General features: G+C 37.8%; 1 protein-coding gene across 13 annotated transcripts in view; it reads right to left on the reverse strand.

The window, feature by feature from the left end:
• The window catches only part of USP45 (ubiquitin specific peptidase 45), a 68,709-nt gene that overhangs the window by 44,053 nt on the left and 11,340 nt on the right, over positions 1–13,316 (reverse strand). For 11 of the 13 annotated variants that reach the window (XM_073789458.1, XM_019929473.3, XM_019929474.3 and 8 more), the window contains one exon: positions 11,867–11,967. The exons of the other annotated variants lie outside the window; for them this stretch is intronic. In XM_073789458.1, the coding sequence (XP_073645559.1) occupies positions 11,867–11,967 (101 nt within the window). The remainder of the gene's footprint in view (positions 1–11,866; positions 11,968–13,316) is intronic. 13 annotated transcript variants of the gene reach the window in all.

Here is a 13,316-nt window from a genome sequence, read left to right on the forward strand (position 1 = left end):
TTTTTAAAATGAGGATAAAAGAAAAAACTTTTCCTTACAAGAGAATGCCAACTAATAAAAAGAAGATCTTCCCAGACCGGGGCTCGAACCCATGTCCCCTGCATTGGCAGGTGGATTCTTAACCACTGCGCCACCAGGGAAGCCCTCACACGGTTTTCATAAGGATTAAATGAGCTAAATGTTTTTAAAATAAATTTATTTATTTATTTTTAAATTTTTGGCTGCATTGGGCCTTCGTTGCTGCATGCGGGCTTTCTCTAGTTGCGGCGAGCGGGGGCTACTCTTCGCTGCAGTGCGTGGGCTTCTCATTGCAGTGGCTTCTCTTCTTGCGGAGCATGGGCTCTAGGCGCACAGGCTTCAGTAGTTTCGGCACGTGGGCTCAGTAGTTGTGGCTCACAGGCTCTAGAGCACAGGCTCAGTAGTTGTGGTGCACGGGCTTAACTGCTCTGAGGCATGTGGGATCTTCCCAGACCAGGGCTCAAACCTGTGTCCCCTGCATTGGCAGGTGGATTCTTAACCACTGTGCCACCAGGGAAGGCCCAAATGAGTTAAATTTGCTTTGCAAAGCACCTGGCATGCTAAGCACTATTTAAGAGCGTGAAAAACAGCCCAGAGAGGCCCCCGAAATTATTTGTGCCAAAATCCGTATCTTCAAGAACTATCCTTCATGTCCCCTGTTTATCTGCTCTCACTTTTCTCTCTTTTATCATTTCCTATATTTTCTGGAGGTGTTCCCCTCAAGTTTATCTCATTTCTAACTGGATTTTCTGAATTGCTAATATGAGTTTTGCCTTTTACATTGACTTTGTGGTTTTCATGATCCTGGCTTTTCTTTCTGACACGTGGAAACCTCTCATTGAGAGAAATAAATTGGTGGTTTCTCAGATGTTTCTTTCATTAAGCAAATCTATTACAAGGAAAAAAATTTTCTTTCAACTCTTAACTTTTATCCTGTGATGCAATATTTTATCATAAACTCTATTACCTGTTTTTCTCCTTTATTCCTGTTTGTTTATTCTTTAAACATTATTGGTTGTTACTGGATATCTGTTGTCTAGATAATGAAGAGCTGTTTTTAACGCCCAACCCTAGAATTCTGAGTTAACAGAGAAAAGCACTAGCAAAATAGATCTCTTCTCCTGTCCTCCAGATAATAAAATAAGTGATAAAAATTAAACCCCATTACAGAGCTTGGGGACAAAGGGTGGTACAATCAATGGAGAAGGTCACTGAGGTGCAGAGTCCAGGCACAGAAAAAAGGAAAAGCAGGAAAAGGCCAGACAGTCTTCAAACCTACAAGGGAATGTAAAAGCAAATGAAAAAAGCCAGCCAGTGCGTGAGAAGCACTACACAAACAAGAGGAAGCTCCATACAGATCCTGGCTGGGTTTGCAAACGAGAGCAATCCACCTCTTAATTATATCTGAGATTCTAACTAAAGCCCAGAATTAGCCGGTTTCGGGCTCACATTATAGCTGTTGCCACTAGATGGTTTCACAGTGATTTTTAAGAGATTTAAGATGAAAGAGTAATTAAATCCAAGCAGTGCTCCATCTTTTGGGGCAAGGCTGTTACTCTGATATTATGCTAACAAAACTCAGTTTCCAACAGGTTAAGTGATTTGCCCAAGGTTATAATGATAATCTTTTGATTATAAATCCGTTGTCATTTTGCCAGGCAATTTCTCTTCAGTGATTTATGCACAATGAGAAGAATTACAAAAACTAGCAGGAAAGATTCTTACAGATTTGAGTATATGCAACCACAAACAAACATGCCTTCTCAAAAGTATTTCCTTTCGTTAACATCCTTAATAAATGTTGCCATAATATTTTTTAGCTTATTAATATGAAAACAGTCGTTGGGGAAAATAAATTATATAGATTATATTAACTATATATAAATATATATCATAAATATATATTTATTATTCACTTGGAAAAATACTTCCAGAAATAAATTATATTTTAGTCTTATAAGACCAAATAGCATTTTTTAAACCATAATATGCAAATGATTTATGTATCTGTGTACCACATTTACCCATCAGTTTTCAAAACATCTGGGATAGCATCCTAAAGTAAACAATGTTCATAAGACCATCTGGTCAAAACTGCAGGCAAAAAAAGTGTAAGCATATGGAAAAACAGATTTTACCCTTCCCTGCAGCAGTAAGGGATGACAAATGTCAAACCTAGATATATCCACGCTTCACTGTGCGATGCTTTTCAGCACCACCTGGCTCTCCATGCATATAGCCACCAAATATGGACAGCACTGCCAGAAAGAACATATCCACGGGGCAATGGCAATAAAAATAGTTTATTTCATGGTTAAATAGCCACTTCACACAAGTGGCAAGGGTCTGTTTGTTGACTTTTACATTTATTAAGTCTGTGAGAATATGCTCAAAATTAATTATGCTATTAGACTTGAACATTAAATAAATCAGATAATATAACTAGAAAATAGAATGACATTTTCTAAGAACTATTTATATGTATCTTAAAGTGCAATTTTTTCATTTTCTTAATACTAAGTAGCATGTTTATAAAATGTAACAACTCAAATAAAATTGATTTATCAAATGTCCACTGTGTACCAGGTACTATATGAACCACTATCTGTAATTATTTATAACTAATTGCCTATGATTTATGACTAGAGTATAAGGACATATAGAACAGCATAGAGATATTAAGCCTTACATTCATGATAACACCTTGGTAAAACTTTTAGAAGCTAAGTATTTATGTACATTTGCTCACTAAGAAACTGTCAGCTGAGAGTTTAAGATTCTAGTTTAAAACAAGCATGTTTGAATCAGTCTCTCAATTATCTGACCTACAAACAGGTATGCGTTTTAATAAAATGCAATTTATTACTTCCAATGAAGAATAATTATTGATCATTTTGTCTTTAGAGACAGCAAAGCTTTCTTAATATGGCAGTGATTTTAGATCATATTCACTTTAAGAACTCTTCCTTTACAAACACAGAATGAATGCACTAAGGACTGAACTTCAAGATGTTTTGAAGTATGATATAATTAAAAGGACAAAGCTGCTACAGCAATAACAAAAAAGATAAACTATACAAAATTTTGATCATTTGTTTTGTTTTCCTCAAGTTTTACCTGAACCCATGAAATGCCTGTAATTAAAAAGAATCTTCACAGAATTTCGGGGTTAGAAGGTTATTAATAATATATATCACATATATAAATATAATATATGTAAGATATATTTATAATAAAATATATAAATATATATATCATTATCTCACCTTACTTATCTCCTTTATATTACCAACACTGTCATCAAGTATTGCACTTATGTAATAAAATAACATAGACCCCAGAATGCAAAGAAGATTAAGAGGAAACTTCAGGCATTCTAGATAAATTTTTTATAGGTCTTTTATATCCCTATCTTTTTATAGGTCTTTTATAGGTCTTATATATATCTTTAAGCCTATAATCTGAGTACTCAAAGAGTAGCTGGTTAATTGAGCAGACCTGATGGGCTTTGTACATAACTCAAGTCTTACAAGACAGAAAACTGGCTGAAGCACCAGCAAAGCCAAAATAAAGAGAAGAAAAACACTGTTTCCACACTTGGCTAAGACTAAGTCTATCTAATATCTAAAAAGTAACCTTAAGTACCTCAAATTTTTCTACCATAAAAACGACTCCAACACAAAGATCCTCTAATTATTTTTTTAAACCAAGTTTAAAGATATTAAGTTATAAATTTAAAAACCCCTGAATGTACCAGAAAACTATGGGTGAATATCTTTATAAACGTGGAGTACAAAAGACTTTCAAAGCATGACCCCAACGGCTAAAAAACCATTACAGAAAAGACTGATGGACTTGGCAACAATGACACTAAAAACTTCATTACTGCCCCCCCAAAACCAAACCAAAAAACCTAAAAACTATAAACAAAGTTAAACATGGAAAAACAAGTATTCTTGTCAACTATACCCTTTGTATAATCTTTCTGGAGGGCAGCTAAACAACAGTAATCAAAATTTAAGATGTTTATAAATTGGCCAGAAATTCCAAAAAATTTAACCTACAGAAACAGAAGAATAAGTGCACAGAGATGCAGCTTTGCTCATCTTGGAGAAAACTGAAAACAACCAATAGTGGATTTGTTGCCAAGTAATATTAAATGTCTCTCTTTTCTCAAAGGTATAAGTATTTGTGAATTGCCTTGGTTAAACCGGAAACGGAACACTGGTACATCCCAAGTTTCTCATAGGCACGGGGAAAGCAAACCTATTTTGCAGTTTGCTTATTTAAAGAAAAAGTCTGAGAGCATCATCTCCTCCGATAACTTTCCCCACTGTAAAGATGATGATCAAACGAAGGCACACAGCTATGTGTAGGGAGTAGATTTAAACCCAGGTAGTCTGGGTTCGGAATCCACACACTTAACCCTTATAATCTGCTATCTGTCTGTATAACAATGGATGATAAGGTTAATACGTGTGACAAGTTAAGACACTAATGAAATGCTAGTAGTGATATGAAAGAAAAGACCACTTCTTTTAAGCAAAAGCTGGATGTAATCAATTGCTGGATGCTTTTGGTGTGTGAATTTACAGTTTGTTTTTGTTTTCTTTGCGGTACGCGGGCCTCTCACTGTTGTGGCCTCTCCCGTTGCGGAGCAACAGGCTCCGGACGCGCAGGCTCAGCGGCCATGGCTCACGGGCCCAGCCGCTCCGCTGCATGTGGGATCTTCCCGGACCGGGTCACGGACACGCGTCCCCTGCATCGGCAGGCAGACTCTCAACCACTGCGCCACCAGGGAAGCCCGAATTTACAGTTTTATTAAAGTTTATAGTAGCCCTTCTCAAAGGGTTCGTCAAAAAAAATTAAGCCCTAATGCCATAGGTACCCACTGTACCCAATTAACTTCTCCCTATATATATCCACAAGTTAGTGCCATTTTGGGGGGGAACTGAGAAAACAGTCATTCAAGTAACTCTGTGTTCTGTAGTTCGGATGAGGAACCATAGATTTACATCCCTACAGGTAAAACAAATTGTTTTTGAAGTGTTCAACATTTTTTGTCCCTAACCCCTTTTATATATGGAAATAACAAAATGTATTACTTTATAAAGAAAAGTCAAAGTATTACATTACAAACTGTTACTGTAAAAGGGTACAATATTATTTATTCTCAGATACATTATTTCAGATCCCAAATGTACCATACTTTCTTATTTCAAAAAGATACAGCAGGGCTTCCCTGGTGGTGCAGTGGTTGAGAGTCCGCCTGCCGATGCAGGGGACATGGGTTCGTGCCCCGGTCCGGGAAGATCCCACGTGCCGCGGAGCGCCTAGGCCCGTGAGCCATGGCCGCTGAGCCTGCGCGTCCGGAGCCTGTGTTCCGCAACGGGAGAGGCCACAACAGTGAGAGGCCCGCGTACCGGAAAAAAAAAAAAAAAAAAAAAAAGATACAGCAAACTTATACTTAATAAAACCAAAAGAACCAACATAACATGGCTTTTTATACCAAGAGCATAAGCTTGATGAATTTAACAGAATATAATATTTTATGCTCTCTTTAAGTTCTTTGAAAATGGCATCCCACCAGTATTAAAATTATGGGCCAAATTTATTGGTTTAGAAAAGAATGTGGGATTATCTATCATCTGTCTAGTTCACACATAGCAAACCAATATTCAATGATATAATTTCAACAGGAATTCCCGTATTCTATAAGTGTTTGTAGAACACTTGCATGACATTTACTAGACTACCAAAGTGAGAAATAAGCCCTTCAGAGAATATTGGCCCACTTTTAACAACACATATTTCTGGGTGGGTCTCACAAGAAAGTTTTCTTGCTCTTTTTCAATCTTGTGTTATATGACCTTTTCGTTATACGGGGATTTTATTTGTTGTTTTTAGTTTTCTTGTATATGTTTGAGGGGGAGAGTGTGGAGAGATTATTTTTTTTAAAGCAAATCCTAGCATCAGATGTGGCATCTACACAGCTGTAAGCATTCTTCTGGGAACCAGCACTGGGATTCCCTCAACTGCTTAATGCAATTACCTAAACCAGTCATGTAGTATTAATGTAATTTGCCCATTTCTACAGCTGAAAAGAAGTTTAATCTTTAAAGAGTAAAAAGGAAAAACTTGCTATTCCACTACTTGTCTACTTTGGAACCAACTAAGAATTACCTCAAATGTTTGTTCTCAAAATTCCACTAACTCTTAGTTAACCATTAGCCTTAGAAATCTTTATTTGGTCATATAATAAATTGATATTGACATATGAATGGGCAGGTATACATATTAAGGCATTCCTGTGTACCTCCATAGTACAGTAAGTGATCTTTCTGAAATACAAAACTGATCATCCACTTCTCCTCTTAGAACCTATAAGTGGCTCTTCATTGCCTCCAGGATAAACTCGAAACTTACAAGGCCCTTCAATAGCTGCTTCTACTTACCTCCAGAGTCTCACCTCTCACCACCCCGCCATCATCACAAAACTCAACCCTGCAGCTCTATACAATCCCCTGAACGTATCAGGCTCCCTCATCTATGGGCTATCTCCTCTGCCTGGAGCACACACCCCTTCCCTCTCTGCCTACCTAACATCTAGCTATCCTTCAGATTCCAGCTTAGAAATCTCTTCCTCTCAATAAAACCTTCCTGGATCCTCTAGTCCAGATCAGATACTACTCCAAAGTGCTCTCACAGGCCCCTGTTCTTGCTCCTCACAGCACTATTTAAACAGCAATTATAATTGTGATTTGTCAATATCCCTCACTAACCAAAAGATCAATAATGGCAGGAACTGAGAAATAGATCTGTCTCATTCACCACCGTATCTCCAATATCTAGCACAGTGTCTGGCACAAGGTAGAAACTCAAGTATATTCATAGACTGAATGAATAAATAAAATAATTTGATAATATTCAGGGGTGTTTTGGTGAAAATGCAAAGCGTATCTACTTCCTCAGTAAAAACTGCTCACATGCTAGTTCAGTTCAATTCAGCAGTATTTACTACCTAGTCATATGAGAATCAAAAAGAATATAGGCCAGGGTACAATCCTCAAGGCATGTACAGTTTTATAAACAAGATACAGATACATATGAAAGCTGAACGCCACAAAATCAAGTGTTAAGATTCTAAAGTATGCTACATAGAAGAAGAGATAAAACAAAGGATTGGGAAAGTGTCACTGAAGTAGGATCTGAGCTGAGCCTTAGGGCAAGAAAGACTGAAGACAGAAACTATAAAGACAGAAATGTGCTAGTTTAGCAGTTCTCAAAGTGTATCTGAAGACAAGCCCCCCCTTTTGGGTGTCCTTAAGCTCCAAGATATTTTCATAATAAGCCCAAGATGTTATTTGGTTTTCTTACTTTTGTTCATTCTCAATTATACAAAGCAGTTTTACAGAGGCTACAGGCCATGTGATATCAGAACAGACTGAATGCAGAAGTAGATATGAGAATCCAGCTGTTTCTATTAAGCCAGACGTTCAAGAGATTTGGAAAAATGTAAAACAATGCCACTCATTAGGTTTGTGTTGTTTTGGAAACCGTTATCTTTTCTAAAAATATGTTATTTGTGTTAACATGTAATGGAATTACAGCTATTTTTCAGTAAATTAATAAATATTCTAATTTTTTATATTTAATTTCTAATATGATAAATATTAATAGATATACCCTACCTAACCAAAGCTCTTTAAGTCCTCAATAATTTTTTAAGAGTCTAAAGGGCTACTGGGAACAAAAGTTGAGATTCACTGAGCAGAGAAGCTGAATTAGATATATCAGACGTGAAATTAGCCCAGGCATCGTACAACTTAAAAACATGTTTAAGGTACAGGTACAGGCTTTCCTCTCAGTAGTTATTTTTACTTAATGCAAAATATAAAAAGGCTCCATTTAAATCACTCTCATCCTGCGATTTGAAAACAATATATACAGTTTCATAGTCTTTCTGAATTACCATATACAGACATTTTTACATTTCTACAATCTTCTCGATTATCATTTAAAATAGCTATATAATCATATCCAGCATTCTTACAAACCTCAATAGCAACTTTCATATTTGATTTGTAAAGTATCTTATAAAAATATTACTATCCCAAAAAACTTACTTCTAAAATACCAAGGGATATTATTTTAAGTCAAACTTGCCTGAGAGCTGCTGTAACTTGGAACACAAAGATACTAACATTTTGCCCTAGAACTTCTGGAAACCCTGGATTCAGAACTATGTCTCACCCTAACTTTTTTTTCTTGCAGTACGTGGGCTTCTCACCGCTGTGGCCTCTCCCGCTGCGGAGCACAAGCTCCAGACGCGCAGGCTCAGCGGCCATGGCTCACGGGCCCAGCCGCTCCGCGGCACGCGGGATTCTCCCGGACCGGGGCATGAACCCGCGTCCCCTGCGTCAGTAGGCGGACTCCCAACCACTGCGCCACCAGGTAAGCCCTGTCTCACCCTAACTTTAAAGGCTCTACACACTCTCAAACTCCTTCAAGAACCTGTTTCCCCCATTCCAGGTGCTACCCATGGTTGCATAAACACAATTAAAGCTTCCATTGGTGTTTCCTTCCCGGAACCTGAAATGATTTCTTCTCTCCTCTCTACCTACTCAAGTTCATCCTTTAAGGGTCGGTTTGGAAGCCAGCTCCTCCACGATTCCTTTTGAGTTCCTTTCAATTGAACACTGCATCCCTCTTTGAATATTTGAAGGACTCTGAACATCACTCAAAATACAAATTCTTTTCGACTTACATCATTTTTTAAATCTCACACCTTTTTTAAACTTCTTTAGGAAAGGTCTTATCAATCTCTCTTCCCATGGGAAAGAGGGAGAAAGTGCTGAGGAAAATGAGGATCAGACAAACTGTAATATGCCCCAGGTCACAGAGCTAGTGATTGAAAGAGTCAAATTTGAATGCCAGACTCCCCTGACTCAAAGCCCGTGGTTTTTCTCCCATACCATTCCACACTCCCTACCTTACATCCTTTGTGATAATAAATATTCAAGAAATCTGTAAAACTGAATGGAATCAGACTGGCTTTGTTCTTAACCTCAAGGAACCTCTAACGTAAAAAATCCAGAGAAAATAACTTCTACAGTTGTACTTTTGCCACCCTTGCCATCATATCCCTACATTTCTTCTTCTTTTTTTTAAAAATTTATTTTAATTTTATTTTTGGCTGTGTTGGGTCTTTGTTGCTGCACGCGGGCTTTCTCTAGTTGCGGCGAGCGGGGGCTGCTCTTCGTTGCAGTGTGTCGGCTTCTCATTGCAGTGGCTTCTCTTGTTGCAGAGCATGGGCTCTAGGCGTGTGGGCTTCAGTAGTTGTGGCACATGGGCTCAGTAGTTGTGGCTCACGGGCTCTAGAGCGCAGGCTCAGTAGTTGTGGCACACAGGCTTAGTTGCCCCTGCGGCATGTGGGATCTTCCTGGACCAGGGCTCGAACCCGTGTCCCCTGCATTGGCAGGCGGATTCTTAACCACTGCGCCACAAGGGAAGCCCCCTACATTTCTTCTTATGGCCAAAAAAACTAATGGGCAGCTTTCAGGAGACAGCATTAAGACCAACCTCTGTTCTATAAGTATTAAATGCCTATAACCACCATATTTTCCAATGAATGAGTGATAAAATGAATCATTTCTTCTGCTGTCAAAGAACCTGAGTTTACCTCCTCTAGTTCCTCCTCCAATGTCTTCATCATTACTGTCTCAGAGCAACAGCTACCAAAAATCATTCTATATTGAGCTACAGAAAATACAGCTGAAAACTATATTTCTATATAATTTTTCAGTTTCTGATGCCACCTACTAAGCAGTTCAATTCCTGCTCTAAAAGCATTTCCAAATTACCATGGCCATTTATTCCCATTCACCTAGTTAATCAAAATCCTGAGGTATGTACTTGATTCCTCCTACTTTCCCTCACTCATTACACCACTCTCCACCAGAGAGTGGACACCAGAGAGTCCACCCACTCTCCACCAGAACCCCTACTCATCTCTCACCCGCCCTACCACAATAACCTCCTTTTACCTCCTTAAGGATCTCCCCACCTCCAATCTTAACCCACAACAGTCTATTCTCCATTTGGTAGAGTTATCTTTATTTTTAAAAAGATGAAATGACTATTACTCTTCTGCTTAAAACACTTTAATAGCTTCCATTACACTTCCAATAAAATAAAAATTCTTTACCATGGAATTCCTTACAGTATCCTTCATGACCTGCCCACCTACATCTTAACTTTACCACATTCTGCTTTCTCCCAGCAAACCACACTCCAGCCATATTGGCCTTTCTTGATCACTATGACCTTGAGATTATTACTTATCACTGCAATCTGTTCTTTTCCTTTGTAGCACTTATCAAAGTTACATATGTGTTATGTTTCTGTCTGTCTCTCCCACTATGCTCTAAACTTCATGAGGGCAACATAAAAACTATTTTTGCTTTACCACTACATATCAAATAAAGCATAAAGCATGGCATGTGGTAGGTACTTAATATTTTTGAATGAAGAAACTCCTTCCCTATATATTCGTAATTTATATTAATGTGTATTATATACTGCTTATATGTTAGACAACAAAGTACAATATATAATACGTTACTATTGTATAATAAAGGATTTGGCTGTCTTTTGTCCCAGGTTCCTGAGAAGCCCCCTCTAAATCCTCGGATTTCCAGAGTGACAGGAGTGTCTGTTTTACTCATGGTGGGCCCCTCAGACCACACTTGGTAGTTTATGTTAACGAAGTATTTTTTTATTCATTGTGGGACCTTAGACAATGTATGCGAATGAGATGACTCAGGATGGGAGCCAGCCATGCCAGAAAGACCAAACGTGTGATTAGAGGGTTGGGATCCTGGAGACTGAGTTACATCATGTGGCCAATGATTCAATCAGCCATGCCTATGCAATGAAACCCTAATAAAAACGCTAGACACCAAAACTCCAGTGAGCTTCCCTGGTTAACAACAGTCTGTGTGTATTGTTACACATCAATGTGCTGAGAAGGTGAGGCATCCTGACCCCACAGGAAGAAGACAGAAAAGTTTCATGTTTGGTACCTTCCCAGACCTCGCCTTACATGTCTTTTCTTTTGGCCAGTCCTGATTTCTATTTCTTTTTGTTGTTGTTGCTATAATGAAACTGTAATTGTAAGTATAGCACTTTCCAGTGTTTTCTGAGTCATTCTAGCAAATTATTGAATTAAGAGGACAGTGGGAACCCCTGTAGCCAGTTGGTCGGAAATGGGGGGGGGGGCGTCCTGAGAACACCTAGCTTGAGAATGGTGTCTGAAGTAAGGGCAATCTTTTGGGGGAACTGAGCCCTTAATATGCAAGGTTAGCCTAATTCCAGGTAGTTAGCGTCAGAACAGTATTCCAATGATATAACAGATATCATTTCATAAATGTGTCAGGGACTATGCAAGTATTTTTACACACATTATTTCTAAATCTTTAGAAAACATCCCTAAGCTTCACAACATTCCCACTTGATAGAATTATCGTACTAATTTTTTACATAAGGAAACTAAGGAGTCAAAGGCACACAGACAGTAGGTAATTTAGGTGGAAACTAAATTCAAATTCAGCATTGTTTGATTCAAAAGCCCACAATCCAGTCACTATCCTCTCCAGCTTCTCATTATTAGTTATGTAAATACAACACAAGATAACATCACAAAACTGCTACCTAAGAATTCATGGCACTCGTACTGAGAGGTCACAGTAAAATCCAAAGTACTCTTTATGAATTTATTATCTCTTTATAAGAATTATAAAATATCATACTTCAATACAAATTTCTTTAGCAACTGCTATTAACTTACTTGTTTGTGTTTTAGAAACATGTTTCTGGAGAAAATCAACTATCTGAGCCAAAACCTTCTTATTACAATGTGTTGATAATTTTTCATCGCACTCATAACACCTGAAAAAATATACAATGTAAGCAAATATTATGAAAGCATCTTCAATAATTTTGCACATCAGGTAATAAAGTTGGTATTTATCTACTTTTGTCTTTAAGTCATGGGGTAAGGGGGATACATAGGGTGAGGCAAGAGAAATGAGGTAAATAAGTCTACAGAAATAAGCAGGGGACGGTTCATACAGAGCCTTAGCATTCAAATTAGAGTTTTGGTAGTTTATCCTAAGTGGAACGGAGTGCCACGAGAGGCTTAATAAGCAGGCGAGTGATAAGATCCAATTTACATTTTGAAAACATCACTCTGACTCATGTCAGATTGGATGGCATCAGGAATAGAGAGAGATCAGGGCAGATGCAGTGGATCTGGAGAGAAATGAACAGACGTATATTTTCAGGTAGAAGCAGTTAACGAATTGGATATAAAAGATAAGGAAGAGGAAAGGGAGAAGCTGATGTGGGTATGTCAGTGATTCTCAAACAGGAGCAATTTTGTCCCCCAGGGGACATTTGGCAGAATTGCGAAACATTTTTGGTTGTCACAACTGGGAAAGCTGCTACTGGCACCCAGTGGTTAGAGGCCAGAGCTAATCCTGTCCCCTCACAGGACAGTCCCCCTCACAACAAAGAACTATCAACCCAAATGACAACAGTATTGAGACTGAGAAATCCTGGTCTAGATGAAACAAGATATCCTGTGAGCAGATAGTGTTTAAAGCTGGGTGGTGGATATAGAGGAATTCATTATACCATATGTTTACTTCTGTTAAAAGGTTGAAAAATAAAGTAAGATAAAAAGGGGAAGAAAACAACTGCCAGGCTCCTGGCTTAAATATTCAAGCGATGGAGGTTCCACTTACAGAGACAGGGAAGACTGGATGAGGTGTTTTATTTTGTTTGGAGTTTATTTGCGAAGAGGGGGTTAGAGAAGAGATTTTGAAAAGCACATTCCTTTTCAGAAAACTACCCTCCACTAAGTTTACTCATTAGTGCATATAGTTAATAAAGGTTTCTTCTATCTATTCTCATCTTAATGAGATCCAATGATCAAATAAGAACAGTGTTTGACCATATTGAAAGTGTTTTGTAAATGTAATGCATTATACCAACATGACCTTACATATTCACAATCTTTAAATTTCTATAAATGCATGTGACAAACCTGAATTTCTTTCTTTGAAAGAGAAGTAGTTCTATGGACCCCCAAATGTGACTTAAAATTATTTTCAGTATAATATAAATCTCACAAATCCATCTTACAAAACTCAATAAATTCACCATCCTTGTAACTCTATATAACTATGAAAGCAAAATTACAATTAAATATAAAATAAAATTTTAAAATAAATTTA

This window comes from Tursiops truncatus, chromosome 12 (genome assembly GCF_011762595.2).
Source record: "Tursiops truncatus isolate mTurTru1 chromosome 12, mTurTru1.mat.Y, whole genome shotgun sequence".
Classification (NCBI taxonomy): domain Eukaryota; kingdom Metazoa; phylum Chordata; class Mammalia; order Artiodactyla; family Delphinidae; genus Tursiops; species Tursiops truncatus.